Below are 19,311 nucleotides of genomic sequence, written 5' to 3' on the forward strand. Positions count from 1 at the left end.
TCAATGGATTTAGCAACTAGAAACCACAAGCAGAAGTGAGTTCGGGGACTGTGAGGTCCCCTCGGTGAACCAACACGCTGCCAGCCGCACCAAAGCCCGAGCGCAGCCCCCCTACCGCTTCAGCTCGAGCGAAGGCGGAGGCCCCGTGACGCAGGCGGGCAAGCAGCTCCGCCCCCTGCGCGTTACCACAGCAACCGTTCGCCGCGTCTCCGTCGGGACGGAGGAATTCTCGCGAGCTTTCAGCGGGCAGGGGCGGTGGGCGCGGGGCGGGCCGGAAGGCGGTGCAGATTTGAAGGTATCGGCGGGCTGCGCCTTGTGGAGACGGTGAGTGCAGGTTGCGTCTCCTTCGGGCGCCTTGGTGCTGCTTGTTCGCTTTCGTGCCGTGCCACGTCACCCCGAACACTGCTGGGGGCGCGTGTCCCTCGCGCTGGGCCGGGCGTGTGGGCCAACGGTCGCAGGTGTGCCGTCGGCGGGCGGCTGCACCGCGTCCCGCCCGTATCGGGGCACGCAGGGTGCGTGGGCAGGGCCGGCCCCGCCGCGGGTTGGTGTGGGCGTGGAGGCGGGCCCTGCAGCCACGTTGTTTTGTTTGTGGAGTTAGCGGAGCAACGTGGCGACGGGTTCTGCCCTGGGCGAAGGCGGAGCCTTGGTGGTAGCAGTGCGTTCAGGTGCTGGGTTGTGCTTGCTTCTCGTGTTCAAGTGTTCACCCGTTATAAGACGCTTCTGGTAGAGTGTTTGGAGTGAGTTTGCAGCCTTCTGCATGTGGATAAAATGGGCGTAAACGTGAGGGCTTAAAACTTAAGCATTTCTGTAAGCATCTGCCAATGTGAAACCTGGGCTCACTTTTCGGTGTTGAGTCCAAGTGCTATGGATTCTTGAAGAGTATGTATGTTCTCAGGTCCCATTAAGCCGATAGGACTGGAGGTGATGGCCTTAAGCTGCCCCAGAGAAGGTTCAGTCTGGGTATTAAAAAAAGACTTCTCAGAAGGAGCAGTGATGCAGTGGCACAGCTGTCCAGGGAGGTGGTGGAGCCACCATCCCTGGAGGTGTTCCAGAGCCATGTGGATGTGGCACTGAGGGATGTGGTCAGTGGGCATGGTGGGGGGGCTGGTGGCTGGACTGGGTGATCTCAGAGGTCCTTTCCAACCTTTAATGATTGTATGATTCTCTGTTGTTTCATGTTGGCTTTAAGAAGCGTAGAAGTTAATATCAAAATATTTCTGTTTGTGGGCTACGAAGAAGCCCTGAGGAGGGATCTCTGGGAATCTGCTTGGGCAAAACTCGTGTGGCAGCATTAGTGTGTCATGGTGTGAGGTTTTACATCGAGCACAACTTTCAGGGTGAAAATTGAGCATTCAGTCTCAGCTCTTGACTGCATGGATTGCTTCTCAAATCTTAGTCGTGCTACCACCAAGGCTTTGCGTAAACAGTTTGCTTATAGTCTCATAGTTGTTATGAAGTGCAGCTGTATTTCTTGAAGGCTATTTGTCACAATGAACGTATGTTTTAAGATATATTCCTGTAGGCATCTCTATTTGAGGAAGTCATACTGAAGATTTTCTCCTCAGTCTCCATCACTCATGCACTATGCCTTAAACTATTTGCTGGGTGTCATGGTTTTATGATTGGTGGGGTTTTTTTTGGTTATCTGTATTCCATGTCATAACATCATGTAGTCACTGAGACTTGAAGAATTCATGCTTCAGTTCTATGGAATGTCAATATGTCCAGGTTCCTGGTTCTCAGAGGAGAACAACTATATATCCCAGAAGACTTTCACTGTTTTGTTTCTGTTTTCCCTCTTCCCCTTCCCCCTCCCCCCCCCCCCCCCCCCCCCCGCCCTATTCCCTTGTTTGGGCCAGTGGGTCTGTAGGCCTGCTGTCCCATCACAGACACAGATAGATGTAGAGATAGCACCATGACGCTGGGCTTGACTAATGACTTATGCTTACAAAATGATTCTTTGCCATTGTAGTCACATGCTGTTGTGTCTCTCCCCACACCTGCTGTATCCTGGGGAGAGGTAAATATTAGCACTTTGTTAAAGCTTCAACATTAAATAAGAGTTTTTGTTTTTCTTAACAGAAACATTCCATTCTGTGAGACACTGAAAGTGAAGTGGAATAAGCAGACAATTATCAAACCTTTATTTTGAATTTCTTCCAAGAAGGAAAACTTGTATAAAATGCCACCTGGGAAAGTTTTACAACCTGTACTGAAGATGAAGGTGGATGAACTCTTTCTGTGCTGGCTGAGTCAGCCTACAACTCAGGTGATGCTGAAGGACTGCTTGAGAAAAATCAAGAATGAGGAGAAAACTGAAATTGGCAATGGGGATGCAGGAAACAGTGAAAATGAGAGGTTCACAACTAAAAATTCCAATTCAAAGCAAAGCACATTAGGAGATATCAGGCTGCCTTTGATGCCTTTTACTCCTCCTCAGCTTTCTACTTCACTTCCATCAGCAACTTCAACCAGCCTAAGGAGCGTGTCTAATGTTAAAGGAACACGTAGATCATCAGGAACCAGAGTAGTAAGTTTTGTTTCTTACTTATTACACTTGTTTGCTGAAATGGAAGTGAATTTGTGTTTGTGGGTTGGGTGAGTTATGCAAGTAACGAGTTTCCCCAACAGGAGGTCTTGGGAGTGGAGCAAAGCAGCAGCACGAAATGTGAAATATCAATGTTAGCACTGGTGGCTAAGCAGCTTAACATTTCAAAAGACTGTCTTGGCTCTTTGCACATCTTTTGCTTTTTATAAGATGTGCACACTTGACACAAATTGGAAAATGGATTGCTTTTATTTTCAGTAATATTTGCAGAGTAGAAAGCATCTTAAAAATGCCATATACTGTACTGCTGATTAATTTGGTATACCTGTCCTGTTTTTGAGCTACAATTTCAAATATCATGTAATATTAATCTGTCTTTCAGCCAACTTGCGCGTTGTGTGTTTGCTTTGGTGGATGAAGCATATGTAAGGAAAGATTAGAGTAAGCAATTATTCCCTTTTGAAGAATTACCCTGTGTGATAAGGTTAAGGCTGGTATTGATATTCCTGTGTTTCTTAACAGTCATGAGCAAATGAGAAGTGGTGGAAAAGCTAGAAATCTCCCTGTGAAACAAAAGGAGGAAAAAAAAGTTCTTTCAGCAATGTCCTTCTGTCTGTTGAACAGTGTCTAGCGTATGGGAATGTGGTGATGGTGTTGTTGGTGGGTTTTCTTTTTTAGGAGTTGGAGAGTGGGGAAAAAAATGAACTTAAAAGCCAAAACTTAAATAGAAAGGCATAGGTCAGGTGGCCATGACTAACCAGATATCATGCATGAAATATGTCTAATATTTTATTTAAATATATATAAATATAAATAATTTTATCAGACACAGTAGCTTACAAAGGCTATTTAGTTCACAAAACATCTCGTTTATCATATTTTTTGCAAGTAGTAGCCCGAGACAGATGTCAGTGATTCAACTACCACACTTAGACTAATAAGCCCTTCCATTATAGATGTAATTGTGAATAAATGCAAATCCCTGTGTTTGTTTGCAGTGTTATTTTTATAAAATACTCCCTTGACTGCAACTATTCCTTGGTCTGATGATGCCAGGCACTGTTGTTAGTACAAGACTCCAATTTGTCTCTACTGAATCTGCATATTAACAAAGTAATTGTTTTGGTACTGCATGGTACACTCAATGCTTCATTTCTAAGATCTTCATTTATAATAGACAATGTCTTCTATGCATGAAAGACATCCCTGCCCCCCAACCTGATATTTTTCAGTGTAATCTAATTTCTAGCCCTTTTAGTAAATTGTAAAAACAAAACTGGATAGAAAATGATCTGATAACTGATGAAATTAAACACTGCATATACAGTCTGCCTTATATGTAAGGAGTTGTTAACGGAGGCATGCTGTTTCTGCTCTAGTATTATGAGTCTGTATACTGGTAATTCGTAAGTGTTCATTGCTCCTGACTACTCTCCTTTCTTTGGTGCGTAACTCAATCCATTGGCCAAACCTCATGTCCTAGGGAAGCCATCTCAGCTAAGAGTAGAATGGTTAGAACTGAGAATGACTAAGTATCAGTTAATTTTAGTCTGTTCTTGGTGTTTATTGTGTGTATATATACCTGTATTTTTATACACTGAAGTAACAATGTGACTATTGTTTTGTGCTAAGCCATTTAATATGAAGTGTTTTCTTGTTTTTTGTATTTTTTTAATACTGATTTTTTCACGTCTAATTCAACAACCTGGAGCCCACGCTTCTTAGATTCAAGACATTATGCTTGGCATCTAAAACTTGCCTGCCTTGTCCTTATCAAACAGGGGCATGTATTTGATGCATAATCTAGCCAGACAGCAAAGCATGATGATTTATTGACATAATTTTTATTTGTTCATACCGTCATATTTCCTGTTTTATTAAAAATGAAGAGAGCTAGCAGATATTCAGTCTCATCTTGTATCGGACAGAAGTGACCAAAGGGGGTTAGAAGCCACTGTTAATTGATGTACTTGATTGCTTATTTGCCTGCTGTAACTTCTCTTCATGCATGTTGGTTGATTGTTTTAAGTAGATATCATAAGGAACTAGAAGAGGTTCATGAAGGTGGAACGTGGCTTACTTAATTGGACTCATTTGCATAGTGCTGAGAAGGAACCTAAATGGGTAGGTTCTTTCCCAGGAGTTGAATGTAGGGAAGTTTCCAAGCAATAAGGAAGTTATTTGAGGCTTTATTATTCAGCTTAATTGAATTTTCATACAAAATGTTCCTAATCTTAAAGGCTTGTAAATTGTATTTGCAGCAAGCACTGGCTCTAAAGATACTGCCGAGAGTCTCATAATTGCATATTCTGCCAGGACTGTGGATTTTCTCATAGAAAGCACGATGTACCCCTCTTCCTTCTTGTGTGCTTATAAATTACCCAATGCAATGTCAAAAGTGGTGCATCTGGCTTTGTACATTTAATTATGGTTCACAAATATAGCCACAACAGCTTTACCTATTTCATTTGAGATTAAGTACATTTCAGGTTCCTGTCATGTTTCTGTGAATGGAGGACAGTGTTTCAAATAGTTTGTTTTTTTTTTTTTTAGAAGAGGAAGTTTGTTCTTTGACTCTAGTAATAGAGATTTATATTCTAACTAAGTCCTAGAAAATGTTAAATATCAGTGTGCTTAACTCTGTGTGCCTGAGGGTGTTATTAGAAAACAGTTTTGCATCCCATCATGAAGAGCTGGAGAATTATTACCTTTAGGACCATATAAGTCAACTGAGGCATCTTCTTATTGAAGCTTTTCTTACTGTATATGGGAATTCTGATCATGCAGCATACAGGCAGTAAGTTCAGTTTATATACTTTTCCAGTGTCATTGAGCTGAATCACTGCATTTGATTATGGGTAACGTTGCTGTACACCTCTTTCTATCTCTTGAAAGTTGAAACTCTTCTGAAGGACATACGACAAAGAAGCTGCTAACAGGAGAACTGATATCCTCAGGCCATAACTAGGTAATAATTATGAATACTTAGGAGGTACTGTTTTCATACTACAGGCTTTTATACTTTGAAAAACAATTATTACAGAATGGGAAGCATTCTTGGAACACTGGTCTTGAAGCTAATTAGATGATTAAGCTTTAACACATAGTCAGCTGCATATAAGCAAATGAAAATCCAAGCTGGTCTTCTGATGGTAACTGCTAAACTCAGCAGTGAAAATTCATCCTAGTGTGTTTTGGTGCAAGTGAAAACAAAACATTGGTTGTTTCGGGGTTGGATTTCTTTGTTTGTTTGTTTTTTCATTTTTTTCCTCTTTGTTTGCCTGGTGTCACTCACAGTGAGTTCAGTTTCTGGCTGCATCTATTGTGCAAGCATAGTAATTGCAAAGTTCTGGTAATGTGAAGGGCTTGATAGTGCTCAGTGTACTGCAGTTATGATTGTGATTTGTACATCCTTAATGTATTAAAATAACAAGAAGTTGGAGGCAGAGAGGGACTTCAACAATTCTCTTGAATGTTTTACGAGTATAACGTTGTACAGAGGAAATTCTAGAGCTGTGACTTCTAAACTTGAGGGATCGTTGCTGTAGTTTTCTTTCAGCCTGTATCTACTGTATGTGGGTTTAACGCCGTTTCTGGCACACTAGGTTATCTTAAACATGGAGGATACACAATTGTATGCTGTTCATCACACTGTCAAAAATGCCAGGCCTTAAGGCCAAAAAGATGCCGCAGGCAAGATGTTTAATCCAAACCAGCTGGTGTGCAAGGCATCTGGGGAAACAATTCACAGAATTTCCTATGGGCATTTTGAAAGGGGGGTGTGTGTGTGTAGAGATGTCATATGATCTGAAGAAGTTCAAAGTTATTTTCCATTTCTTTGCGGGGGCAACCTTTGACATAAAGGTACTTCTTAGGTTTTTGTATAGACTTTTCTTGATGAGCATACTGTTCTGCTTGTTATCCTGTGACAGTTATTAAAGCTCATTATCCTATATTTGTGAGTTTTCTTTTTACTGCTTCGATATATTGTAGCATATAGCTTTTTTCATCACTTCCATTCTTATCAAATTTCTGTTTTCAATTAGTTTGATTCAAATGTACTGATACTGCTAGAATCCACTTTAGCTTGAAGGGAAGCTATGTCTTGATGTTAAGATAAATGTTCGAGTATAACAGCACTAGGAGTTGCTTATTGGAACAAATGAGCTCTTTGGATGTCACAAGTCTTAGATCTGCACCCTTTCGATCAGTGGTGGGCTGTCTCCATGTTCTGCAGGTGTGCGTGCTTTATGTTTTGGGGAAACCACCACTGACAAGGAGTAACAGAAAAGTAAGAGGAATGAATCTCTTTGAATCCAGGCAGCTTTTCACTCTGGTAGATACTGAACTTTGGCAGTCTTGACATTTCAAGTGGCTAGTCTTGTACCTTGTCTGCAGCAGAATTGCTGCCTAATATACTTTAATATTAGAAACAATGCTAAGTACAAAGCCTGGCAGACATGAGTTGTGTTAGGATTGCACAACACGCTAGATTATGTATGGTCTGACATGTACGCTCCCTAAATCTGCATTAAGGAAATCTAGCATTAGTAGTGCTATCTCCCATCACTGCAGTGGTGAGGTGGTGGATTTGGTTTCCAACTCAAGCCTGTGACTTAAAAGCGGACTGTAAATAACCTGGTATCAAGCTGATGTACTTCTGGGTTGATAAAAGTGTACAGTGACAGATGTCAGAACTAATGTTCACAGTAGAAGTTTTTCTATAGTGTCTACAAAGGAAGGATGGCCAGAAGTTCATATTAAAGTCTGATAAAGCGCAGCTATAGGTACTCCTAGAAAATTGTTACTAGTTTCAATTGTTGTGAAATAAGTGGTCAACATAGCAGTACCAGTAGTATGTTGTATATACTGTGGTGGTGCTGTTCTTAAGCTTTACTGTACTGAATAGCTTGGAACAGAAGAATCATTATCCTGATTGGAGAACTAATGATTCATTTTATGTGTAAATGACAAACAGAACGTTATTCACTGTTGTAGCTTTTTTTGGTACTGTCCTTTTTATTAGTGTATATTTGACCCTGGGCCAAATAATAAAATGGGCTCAATAATAGCGTTTACTCTATTTACACATTATGCTGTGTTAAAGGAATAAGCATCTCTTGTAGTCCTCATTCAAAGTGGCAATTGCATGAGAACAAGATATTTCTATCCTACTGGGAATTCAAAAATATACTACTTGAAGTCTTAGACTTTTTGGTACTTTTACTGATTAAAAAAAATTGAATTCAGAATTATACATGGGTTTTCTTTAAACTTAAAATTCATGCGACTCTTGACATAGGACGAATTAATATTTTGATGAAATTGATAACTAAAAGGTACCCTTTCCTATGTGAATAGCTATTGCTTAAAAGCAAACAAGCAAAAAATTAATTTCTACACGAGATCATTACATGCAGATACTTACTACATGCAATCTTTCAAAACATTTAAATACAATTATAGCTTTACATCGATCATTGAAACAGTAGTTTGTATTAACAGGTAGACAGCCTGAGAACCCATTCTAGATTTTTGAGAACCCTCCCACACACCCTCTGCTTGTCAGCAAGAAATGAGGTTGAGGCCAAAAGTATGTATGAACTTACTTCAGTACAAAACAATTAATGAAGTTCATCCTATGAACTAGATGGACCTAGACAATGACTTCCCACAACTGAAGGATTTGCACATGTAGCTGTCTTGAAAAATTGAAAGTTAGGCCACCTAAATAGTTTCATTAACCAGAGACAGTACCTGTTAAGCACTCTCAGTGTTCTGTGCAGTCTATAAATAAGTGCTAAATTTAATGTTTTAGCTGTGACGTAATACACAAATAATTCCATTGTCTTGAGTTGAATTGTTCTTGTCTTCCAGTTAACCACAAGCTAATGGTAGTTGGTAGTTAACAGCATTAGTAGTTACGATTTGTGTTCTATCAGCAATGGATACAACTTAAATTTATTCCACGTAGAGCTAACCAGTAATCAAGTGATGTTTTCAGCTGTGTAGTGGTACTTCACATTAGGTGTATCTCATTCCCTTAGCAATCACTCTTCTATTAAAAAAAAAAAAAAAGCCAGAAAATCTAGAGCTGCCCTTGTACTGTTTCTTGACCACAGGTACTTGCAGTGATAATGGGTTCTTGAGGCTGTTGAGTTATGTCCTTACTGCTTAATATCATTTCATATGAAACTAGCCTTATATATTTGATCTGTGTTGATCTTAACTAAAAACTTTGGCTGATTTCGGGCGACACTTAAGCACAATTGGAAGTGTGCATGGAGCCTTTCACAACATGTGCAGCTATAAGAAAGCAATGATTATGCAGGGAAAACTTGTGTGGGTGATGAGAGGAAGACAGCGAAACTGTCAATAGGATGTAAATAGGCCCACCATGAAGGGTCTTCGTCTGGATGTTGCTGACATCACCTTGACAAAGCAAGGTTTGCAGAGCTTACAGAACTGTTTGCCTGGATCTGTTTTTAGAATTCAGCAGAATCAGGAGAAAAGTTTCTAAACTATTTTTTTTTCTGTAAAAGCTGGATGTGTATTGATAATCAGGTAATTGATAATCAGTCTGATGTTAGTATTCATAAATATACTTCATTTACAGCAAATACCTTAAAAAGTCTTCACTTGCAACTTTGGAAACAAAAGCATCACTGTTGTTGTCTTAATTACTAGTAACACACTGAAGAGTATTTACTGAAATGCTGACTAGTGGCTTACCTATCAAGTAACAAGTTTTAGCTAGAATGTTTGAAAACCTTTTACACCTTACGCCAAGATTCTCAATGGTGAAGAATGGAGGAAATGGCTAGTCAACGGGACTGTTGCTGTTCTGACAGTGTATATGTGTTGGTATATATCTGTACATTGCCTTGGTGGTTCTTTTAAGTCCTTTTTCATCACAAGTCACGTTGGCACTTCTAGTTTTCATACAAAAAGCTGAAGTTCGGGAGATTACCGATGACCAGCTTCTCTGATCTGCCTCCTTTTCTACTTTTTTCTTTACCTCTGTGCCCTGCTTGCAAGTTTTAAATGCAAGACCTTAAGACCTTTCATTTAGTTCCATATTATTTATTAAAAAAAAAAGAAGTTTCTTATGCTCCTTGTTAACCAGTATAGTTTTATAGTTCCTATTATCTTTCCATTTCCTGTATCAGCATGGTAGTATTAGGTTAAGAGTAGGTCTTTATAGGAGTTCTTTCTGAAATTCCACTGTTAAGTTATAATTTGCTGTCTTACTGACTTTGTTGTAGAACAAGTGGGTCTGTATCTTAAGTTTCTTGATTTGTTATTTTTGCTTAAGGCCTTTGGGGAGGGAAATCCGAAGCAAAAACACATGCAGGAATCTTTCCTGCAGCTGTCACTTACTCAAAATTGCTGTCTTGTGATTTCAGGGACTAAATTACACGAGTCATTAGCTTATGTTGCTTGCACTGAAGCAGTGATTGTGCTTTCATAGACAAATCATTTTAGTTTTGGAAAAGATTAATTTAAAATTCAGTTGGTGTAAAATGAAGTACTGAAAGTTAGTGCTGTGTTCAGTAAGTTACTCGGCAGTTGAGGATTATAAATGGGAGTGTTTTATTATATCAGATTACTCTGACAACTTGTAAAGTAAGGTAACAATTGGTAAATGTTACCAATCTCAAAATGAATGGATATCCTGAGTGGTACGTTTGACTTTGAAAAGCTGCGTAATGCTTAACTAAGACTCCATTATAAAAGTTTGTCTACTGTAGGAAAATCCAAGTGGTATTCTTAATCAGCTTGACCCTTCATTTCAGTATATTCTTCAGTTTAGAGGCATATACCAGTAAAGTTACAAATGCATCTTCCTCTGTGGATAAGCCCCATCAGCATCATGGTTCATTTGAAAAACAGCATCCTATTAGAGCAGGTGTAACTTTAATTTGTATGAGCTATAGGAGGGATTTTTATTATGCCCATCTTCTTGATAGTTACCTTGGCAGCATCAATTTGGGTGCACTTCTTTTCATCGTCTGATGAATAGGGTCATTTGAAGATCATGAAGAGTAAATAGGTTCCACCTATAAAGCATCATTCCAACGACCTGTTTTCATTGAATCTCTGTTTATGCTATGCATGAATAAATAGCATATGAACTGATAATGTTTTCCTAAGTTGGTAAGAGATGGCAGAGAACCTGAAAATTATTATTAACAGTATATATATTATCCATTAACCTTTGGGCTTCATTTTAATTTATCCAGTGTTGACACTTGCTGAAGTGAGTCTGCCAGACGCAGTTAGCAGTCTGAAACATCCTGTGCTATGTCTTTGGAGTCCAGGCAATGTAATCATAGTCAGGTGACATGTATGTTATCTTGCTTCTAATCTAACAACAGTCTGTGGCGTGGTGTACATACATGGCATTCTTCTAGTAACGTGCAGAGAATCTGATCATATCATCCTTCCCAGTCTAGCAACATATATCTTTCATCTAATTGGTGTCTTGCTGTTCACTGTGTTACCTCCTAAAAAACTTTTAATTCTCCCTCAACTGTGGAAGGAACATCCAAACATTGTTCTGTCAACCCCAGGGGCAATGGAAGACTTAAATAATCATTACAGAAGGCATATGCATGCAAGTCATCCCTGTCTGTTTGTTTGTTTTTTATTGTCTACGTGTTCTGTGATGGAGGCGTTGCATCCTTCAATTAAAAAAAACCAAACTCATCCAGACCCAGATTGATGTGAGTGAACTTCCTACCACAGCCAAAGAATCAGTTTCTCCCTGTGAAGGTTGATTTCTTAAGTATGCAGTGACAATACTTAACAGTTCAACGCTGCTTTCTGAGTATAGCATGCTACAATCAATGACTTCAGAGCAATCAGGTTGGGTAGCTGATAGCTGACTATGAGCATTATGATTTGATTTCTTCCGTGATCTGGACGCTATAGACCTTGACTCCCTTGTCTTTTGTCAGAGTACTGCTGGGCCAGCTGTTTGGGCTCGGGGTCTTAATGACACTCGTTCAACAGAAAGTTAGGGATGAGTAACAGTACCTTGTCATTCTATTCATCTCAGGAGTACGTTGTCCTCTTGTTCTTTTCTCATACAAAGCAGTTTGAAATGGGTGGATGCTAGCAAGAAGCACGTTAGATAAGGGTCTGAAGAACATCAGTTCCATCGTGTGAGAATAAATAAGTTTCAACTTTATGTATCCTTATTTCATAATAGAGCCATAGATTTTAGTCAGTGAGAATAAAAATTGACACTTATGAATTCAGTATTGAAGAAATCAGTCTCGGTAGGTTCTCCCTAACCCTGAGTGGATCAGCTTGTCAACAGACAGTCTTGGTTGCTTATGCGGTTATTTGGATGAAAAACAGAATTTTCTGTGCTATGTTCTGTTTGTTCTTGTATTTTTCCATTCTCTAGAAATGTCACATTTTACAATATCTATCTGTCTAAAATTCACAACCAGTAAATCTTGCTTCACTCTCCCGATAGGGGAATATTTTGTTTATTGCTTCTAGAATCACAGAATCGTAGAATTGTTTGGGTTGGAAGGGACCTTTAAGATCATCTAGCTCCAACCCTCTGCTGTAGGCAGGGACACCTCCCACTAGACCAGGTTGCTCACAGCCCATCCAGCCTGGCTTTGGATGCTTCCAGGGAGGGGGCATTCATAACCTCATTGGGCAACCTGTTCCAGTGTCTCAGCACCCTCACAGTAAGGAATCCTTTCCTAATATCTAGTCTAAATCTACCCCCTTCCAATTTAAAAGCATTTCCCCTCATTCTGTCCCTACATGCCCTTATAAAATGTTCTTTTTGTAATAGTGTAAAATGACACATGTGGCCTACTGAGATGTTCCCTCATTCCTACAAAGAGGTTTTCCCTTAGAAAGGCGCTTTTGAAGACATGAATGGGCATTCTGGAATTCTGTCCAAGGAAGGGTATTCTTCAGTCATTTATTTAGACTCCTTTTTGCTGGAAGTTACTGTGTAATACTGCTAAGCACAAAGGTAGCATCTACTGTACTGAGCCTGTGTAAGCTGTGTTTTCTCACTCTGTCCATCATAAAATAAAATCTGACTGAAATTGACATCGTATTTTAATCTTTACCTTCATTTTTCACTCTGCCTTAAGAACTGCTAGTACAGCAGAGGTGCACAAGTCTACTACTGTTCTGAAGGGTTAAAGATCTGCAGTAAATAATGCATCTACCCCACTAGAATTACATTTACTTAAGTGCAATGTCATTTGCACCTACTGTTGTGCAGTAACTTTTGCCAAAAATCGTTTCATTTGTTGAATGTTCAGTCTGACTGTAGAACTTGGCAGTAAGGAACCAACAGTCAGATATTTACCCAAATAATGGAGCTCTCAGTGTATCAAAGATCAGGTACAGGCTTATCTGGTCTAGAAATGGCTCTTACTAATATTAAATAATGGGGAATATAGTCATAATCTTATGAGAAGACAGAGGTTAAAAAAAAACACACACAGCATTTTAGGGTTATTTGGGGTTTTTTGGATTGTGGTGGTGTTTTTTGTGGGTTGTTGTGGGTTTTTTTTGGTTGGTTGGTTGGTTGTTTTTTTTTGTCTAGCAGAGAATTATTGCTTTTATCTGTCTGTGTATGTCTTCTCGTATGTTTATGTAGTTTCTTCTTTGCCTTTCCTGCCATATGGTTGGTATATTTTGCTCAGCATCTTTAGCTGCTGGACTCCCTTTTTGATTATATCTTCCTGAGCTATTTACTTGTACCAACAGTGCATTTTTTCCCTTTTAGATATCTGAAAAATATCCTTTGTATTAAGTTTGTCATGTTATTTCATCTGTTTCCTGTATTCCGAAAGGTGTTACCTTGCCTTAGTTATCTTCACTGTTCTTTTCTGTCCCTCACTAGTCAGTTACTTTTCTATAAGGCTTTACTAGTTGTACATGTTGACTGATGTAGATAGATGACAGTTCTTTCCACAATTAGCCCAGGACACACTTGAATTTAGGGAGCATCGCAGGCTGAGGGGTTCACTTAGTGGCAACAGTGTGCAGCATGAGCTTGTTCATGCAGCCTTATGTAAACTGTATCCAAAGGCCAGACAGGCCTTCTGTCACCTTGGTTCACACTGAAATTGGATTGAGATCTGGAACCTAGCTTTTGTATGGCTGAGTGCAACACGTTGCACTCTGAGTTTCTTTTCTTCTTTGAAACTTACTTTAATGTTTGGATATGGGTATTTTTTTATAGTATTTGAGATTGGTTTCCTATAATCACCTGAGACTTTAGATCTACTTTCACTATGTGCTTTTGACTAGGGATTGCATTTTGTAGCTGTTTAAGGTTTTTTGGGATACGCTTCAGATTTCTGTTTCTTCCACATTACCCAAAACATCAGTGAGCTGTGTCCAACTTGAAGACTTCTGTGTTGCAACTGCATAAATACTGTGCTGCTATTGCGCATGCTCAGGCCACTGGTGAAGTGGTAAACTCCTTAACCACAGTCCCTTGAGTCACTTCCATTCATAGTGTGTATCTTTAGCTTTGGAAGGAAGCTTTGAGCATGTATCTTCCCTTCTGTTTATCTAGCTTATAATAAGCTGCCAGGATGCTTGAACGGCTTCGTGGCTTGGCATCCAGCCCTTCAGCGAGGAAAATGTTTTGCCTTAGCTTTTGCTGGAGAGAATTCAGATTCAGGGGGATGTAACACTACACCTGGACGTTCCTCGTCCAATCTGGATGGAAGCTGACTTTCCCTTTCTCTTGTGACTAATTCATGACTGAAAACGTTAAAACTGATCTTGAGGGGCTCTTAACCACACTGCTTTAAAAGTGCTCGTACCTCCCTAAATGTGGCAGTACAAAAACCTTCTCTGTTCAGATGGTGAAAAGGGAGTGATTAATAGCTGCCACTGTACTTATTCCTCACATTGTATTGCAACTAAATGTTCACTTAGATGTGGGTTCATTGTATATTGCAGCCTGTATGCTTTTGAAAACTGTACATGCAGGTATGTAAGCAACTACTAGATTGGAAGCCAAACCAGTGGCAGTAGGGCTAATACAGCATTAGGCTAACTGTGGAATAGATGTTATCAGCTACTTCTGGCTGCTAAGTGGTATCATAACAAGGAAACACAGAATATCCAAAATATTGAACACAAATATACTAGTAAGTAGTGACAGACTCAGAGCTCCATTTTAAAGAGGGAGTAAAATCCACAACTCTTCAAAATGGGGTTGAAAACACCAGTGTCTTACTGAAGATCCTCCACAGAGGTTCAGGTGAGTAGGAGCTTCAGTCCCTTAGCTTAACTTGTGTGACAGTCAGTCATCTTAAGGACAAACAGCAACCTCAAATAAAAGTCCAATTGTAGTAGTGAACTGGAGCACATCACCTTGTGAGAAGGGGTGAAAATCTCAATTTAGGTAAGCAGATACCTTTCTTTATGTATCTTTGTTCTCTAAAGGAAGACCTTTTTCTCCCTAACCTGAAATGCAATCTGCTTTGCCTGTGTGCAACACAACCTTCCTGACCTTCCCCAAACATCTTAGTCTGGAATTGGCATCTGCTGCCAGAGTAGGATTCTTCTCCTACTCTAACACCCCAGCCCCTCATCTCAGGTTCCAGGCATGCTGCTGTTGTGTGCCACACTCACTGCTCTCTCCTCTGGCTTCCTTGTGAGTCAGGGTTATAGGTTAGTTGAGCTGATCTTCCTAAGAGTCAGTGAGTGACAGCCAGGTTTGCTCTGTGCAGTTTGACAGTCTGGTCATGCCAAACACAACATGTCTGACTCCTGCCTAGTCAATTCCTTTCTTGTTCTACTTCCGAGAGAAATAAATATCTTCATAACAAGTTGCAATAAAGAAATGGGTGGGAAACACTGGCCACTAAATTAAACTCAAGAAAACAGGCTTTTTGTGAACATTTATTTCCCAGTAGTATCTGATAAAGCAAGAAGGAACCAATTTAGACAAGTCATGTTTCACTGGTACCTTTTCAGTTTCTTTTTTCTGAATCTCACAGTCTGCTGTGGATTTTTAGTAAACTGATCCATGACAGAATGGCTATGAATAGAAGAATTAGGCTGAAGATCATAAACACAATGCAGAGCTAAAATAATGTAGTCAAGTAAGAGAAAACTTGAGCTTTGTAGTGAGACAGTTGTTCCAGTGTTTCTTGGGATGTGTACATCTTTATCTAATCAAGAAAGTTATTTAAAGCATGAGGGATGAAAACATGGCTGGCTCTATCTTGCCGTTCGGTAGCTTCGCATGACTGGTAAGAGGTATCAGGAGATATTCTTTGAGAATTCAAGGGGCTTATGAGCATTTACAACTTGATTTTTATAATGTGAAAACTTGCAGTTATCATCTAATATACATCAGACTGTAGAAGAGGATGGATAGGATACAGTGTCACTTGAATTTCTGCAAAAACTAATCACATTTCTGCTTCTGGGAAGGAGATTGCTGTGGTGTGAAAGGTTGCATTAGTCCTCATAAAATGCATTTGAGACTCATTAAACTGAAAAGAGAGTGTAATGGTACCTAACTTTAAGTTTAGTGCTTCTGAAATTTGATAGACATGCAATGTAACACATGGATATTGATGTTTGTAAAAGCTCCTATTTGAGCAAGAAAAGTATCTCCTGTCAGCTTGGCTCAGATTTTGTTGCATCGTTGATATTTCTAATGTACTTCTTCTGTAAAACGTTTGCCTCAGTGCTGCTAGTATTTTCTGCTGTGGCATTTGGGTGATCAGAATCTTATGATACAATAACTGACATCTAGATGAATGCAGAAAATGTGTTTCATGAAGCTAGTTGAGCCGCTCCGTGTGAGTTTGCAGCTTTTTCTGTTGTTGCTTTCCTTTTTTTTTTCTGATGTAATAGGATTCCTGCTAAAGAGCTGAAGAGCTTAGAAAGAGTTGAACCGCTGTTTAGTAAGCCTTCGGTGAGGTACTTCATTGAAGCTAGACAGTGAGTGTTTTGTGACAGAAGAAAAAGCTGAGGGGGATGGGAGGCGGTGGAAGCTACGACATGACCACGGCTGGCCTCTTCACATTCCTCCAGGGCTTGCTTTTTTAAAATTGGAAGCTGCTTTTATAGATGCTGCTCTAAACAGGTTTGGTTTTTTCCATACTATCCCATTTAGACTTTGGAATGCATGTACGAAAGGGCAGGCCCCCAAAGTGACTTTCCAATCTGTTTTCGTGATTCCAGCCAAGTTCCCTTTAATGTATGGAGCAGGCGAAGTTGAGCTGACTCTCTTATAATATCACGGAACTCAGGCGCAGCTGCTGCTTTAAGTGGCACTGTGTGATAATACAACAGCTCTGCTATTTACTGGGACTCAAGTGCCTGGACTGGCACACAGGGACATTATATGAAATCCGAAAGCATGAGGATAAAGGAAATTTCTTTGCGGCAAGATCCTGATCTAAGGAAGGAGTTGGCACTGCTAGCTCGAGGATGTGATTTTGTTTTACCTTCTAGATTCAAGAAGAGACTGAAAGCTTTTCAGCAGGTCCAGGTTTGTCTTTCAGATCTTATGCAGTTAAGTTATTGTAGTTAATTGTGCTTCTTCACCACGCAAATTTCAGGAAATATATGCGAGTTCTTGCTCAACTAGCAGTATTTCAGTAGGTTTCGTATCTGATGATCTCTGTGTTTTAGAAGACTATACAGGTGGTTCTCTGCAAGCAAACAAAAGACAGGAGGGCTTACTGAATCATGTAGCGTAGATAAAGCGTGATGTTTACACAGAGGTGCATGCAATTGAACATTGATGTACTTAATGCCATTAGGCTTCTACAGACTGTTTTCTGTAATCTGCATGCATTTTTTTTCCTGCGGTTTTAATTTACCTTTCACTGAAACTAGGCATATAAAATTGGCTGTAACTGTACTAACTCAAACAGAATATGTTGAAAGGTGCTTTCTTACTTACATGATGACCCTGAAATCCCTTATATTATTTATTTCATTTGAATGTGGGAGAGATCAGTTGTACTAGCTGTGCGGCAACATGTGCCTCTCTGCTGTTTTGCAACAGTGAGTTAAATCCACCATTTTAAAGTGAACTCATAATTGAAAATAGGAGTGTTTGAAATGCATACTTAGTAGGAAAACTACTTACGGAATGAATGATTCAAAGAGATTTTTTTTTTTCTATGAGAGAGGCAAAAGCTTACAACTGTTCTATTGGGAAGTTGATATTTCCTCAACCACCACCTAACTTTGTGTTTTGGTGGTATGCGAATATATTCACTTTGTCCTTACCTCACCTTCACTTCTAATTCATGTACTAAAGGTGCATCTGTGACAGCATGTGTGACATTTGTTTTATACTCCTTTTTGAATAAGAAAAGTTTGGCATTCAGATGAAAATCACGTTGTCTTCAGATTTGTGGCTTTTCCAATCATTCTAAATATAGCCTGCTACTTAATTTTATATTCAGTGCACTAGTGTCCCTTTCAGGTGACCTTCAAGAGAGGGCCGTGGAGCCCTGTGCTGGTAAAAAGGTGTAAGGTTGGTATCTGCTATGTTGTTATTTCAGTTTTCTTTCAACTGAGTTTTATAAGCAACGTTTATTCCTTTGCTGAAAGCAGAGTTCAAGTCCTGACCCCCTCTGCTTTATGCCATTCAGCATAAGTTTGTGAATGAAAGTATTTTGCTACTTGAACCTTTTATGATGAACATTAGAAACTACCAAAATAAATGAAAATTAATATTAACTACCCAAAAGTAACAGCTAATGTTTAGGAACATCAGAGTTTGAGGCAAGCTTAGTCTAGTCATGGCATCCTGCTGTAAACAAACGCTGTTATTACCATGAGTGGTGCCCCTTAACTTGATCTGTCTTTCATCGAATGATAGTTGGATTGCTTGAGCTTGTATGAGGCTTTTTTGTGTTGAACTTGGAAAGATCTCAGTATAGTAAGATAATGCATGTCTACAAGGAGACAAATCCTTAAGAAAACAGTTTATCTAATCTGTAGGTTTTTTCTGTCTTTAGATGCTGCGACAATGAACAATCATTTCTCATTTCTAACTAGCTTTGCCCTTTCTTGGTGAATGGCAATTGTAGAATAATGTACCTTTGGCCACTTAATTGTATTACGGACAATATTGTGCGAGTAGAACAGGCTTAAAAGCAATGTAAAATTAATCTTGCATCTTTCTTTGCCCAATTTGATATATTTCATCCGAGTTTCCTCTTTAAATGGCTCTTTGATTCTAATTCATAGTATTAAGGAGAACTTTTGGGAAGTACCTTAAAAAAAAGAAGTGTTGATAACTGTTGGTGTAGAAAGATTGTTTACTTGACACTAATACTAATTTCAAGTTGTGCCTCATGGGTCAAGTGCATTTCAAAGAGCAGGTGTTCATCTTCTACTACATAACCTTTAAAGAAATTTCATGTTGAAATGAAAAATTGCTTAGATTTCTTGTTGAGCAACTTGAATTTTTTTTTCTCAGTTGCTGAGTTTCATTGCCATCAGAGTTTAGTTTCCTATGCTACTGCAGTATTGGCTTTCAGGCAGAACAGTTTATGTATCTGATGTAAAATCGAGCAGAAGTGGAAAGTCAACCTATTTTTCCATACTCTTACTGTACTTCAGTAATGTTCACATCAATAAAGTTCTGGTAAATTGTTAGACAAATGTCAGATTCTTGTTATGGTGCTTAGTGCTGTAGGAGGTAACCTCTTAAAGAGTATTGGTGGTATATGGTGAAATGGAATGTGTGGCTCTACATCTGTTCTGAGGTGTTT

General features: G+C 39.4%; 1 protein-coding gene across 8 annotated transcripts in view; it reads left to right on the forward strand.

The window, feature by feature from the left end:
* The first annotated feature begins 254 nt into the window (after positions 1-254).
* PPP2R3B (protein phosphatase 2 regulatory subunit B''beta) overlaps positions 255-19,311 on the forward strand; it is a 50,152-nt gene continuing 31,095 nt past the window's right edge. For 2 of the 8 annotated variants that reach the window (XM_004938451.5, XM_416866.8), the window contains exons 1-2: positions 255-324; positions 2,083-2,530. In XM_004938451.5, the coding sequence (XP_004938508.1) occupies positions 2,183-2,530 (348 nt within the window). In that variant the 5' untranslated portion in view covers positions 255-324; positions 2,083-2,182. Of the gene's footprint in view, positions 513-609; positions 666-2,082; positions 2,531-16,901; positions 17,067-19,311 lie in introns of those variants that run through there. The other 6 variants (XM_004938453.5, XM_040661825.2, XM_015277742.4 and 3 more) reach the window with 4 other exon arrangements.

The sequence above is a fragment of the Gallus gallus genome, chromosome 1 (assembly GCF_016699485.2).
Source record: "Gallus gallus isolate bGalGal1 chromosome 1, bGalGal1.mat.broiler.GRCg7b, whole genome shotgun sequence".
NCBI lineage: Eukaryota > Metazoa > Chordata > Aves > Galliformes > Phasianidae > Gallus > Gallus gallus.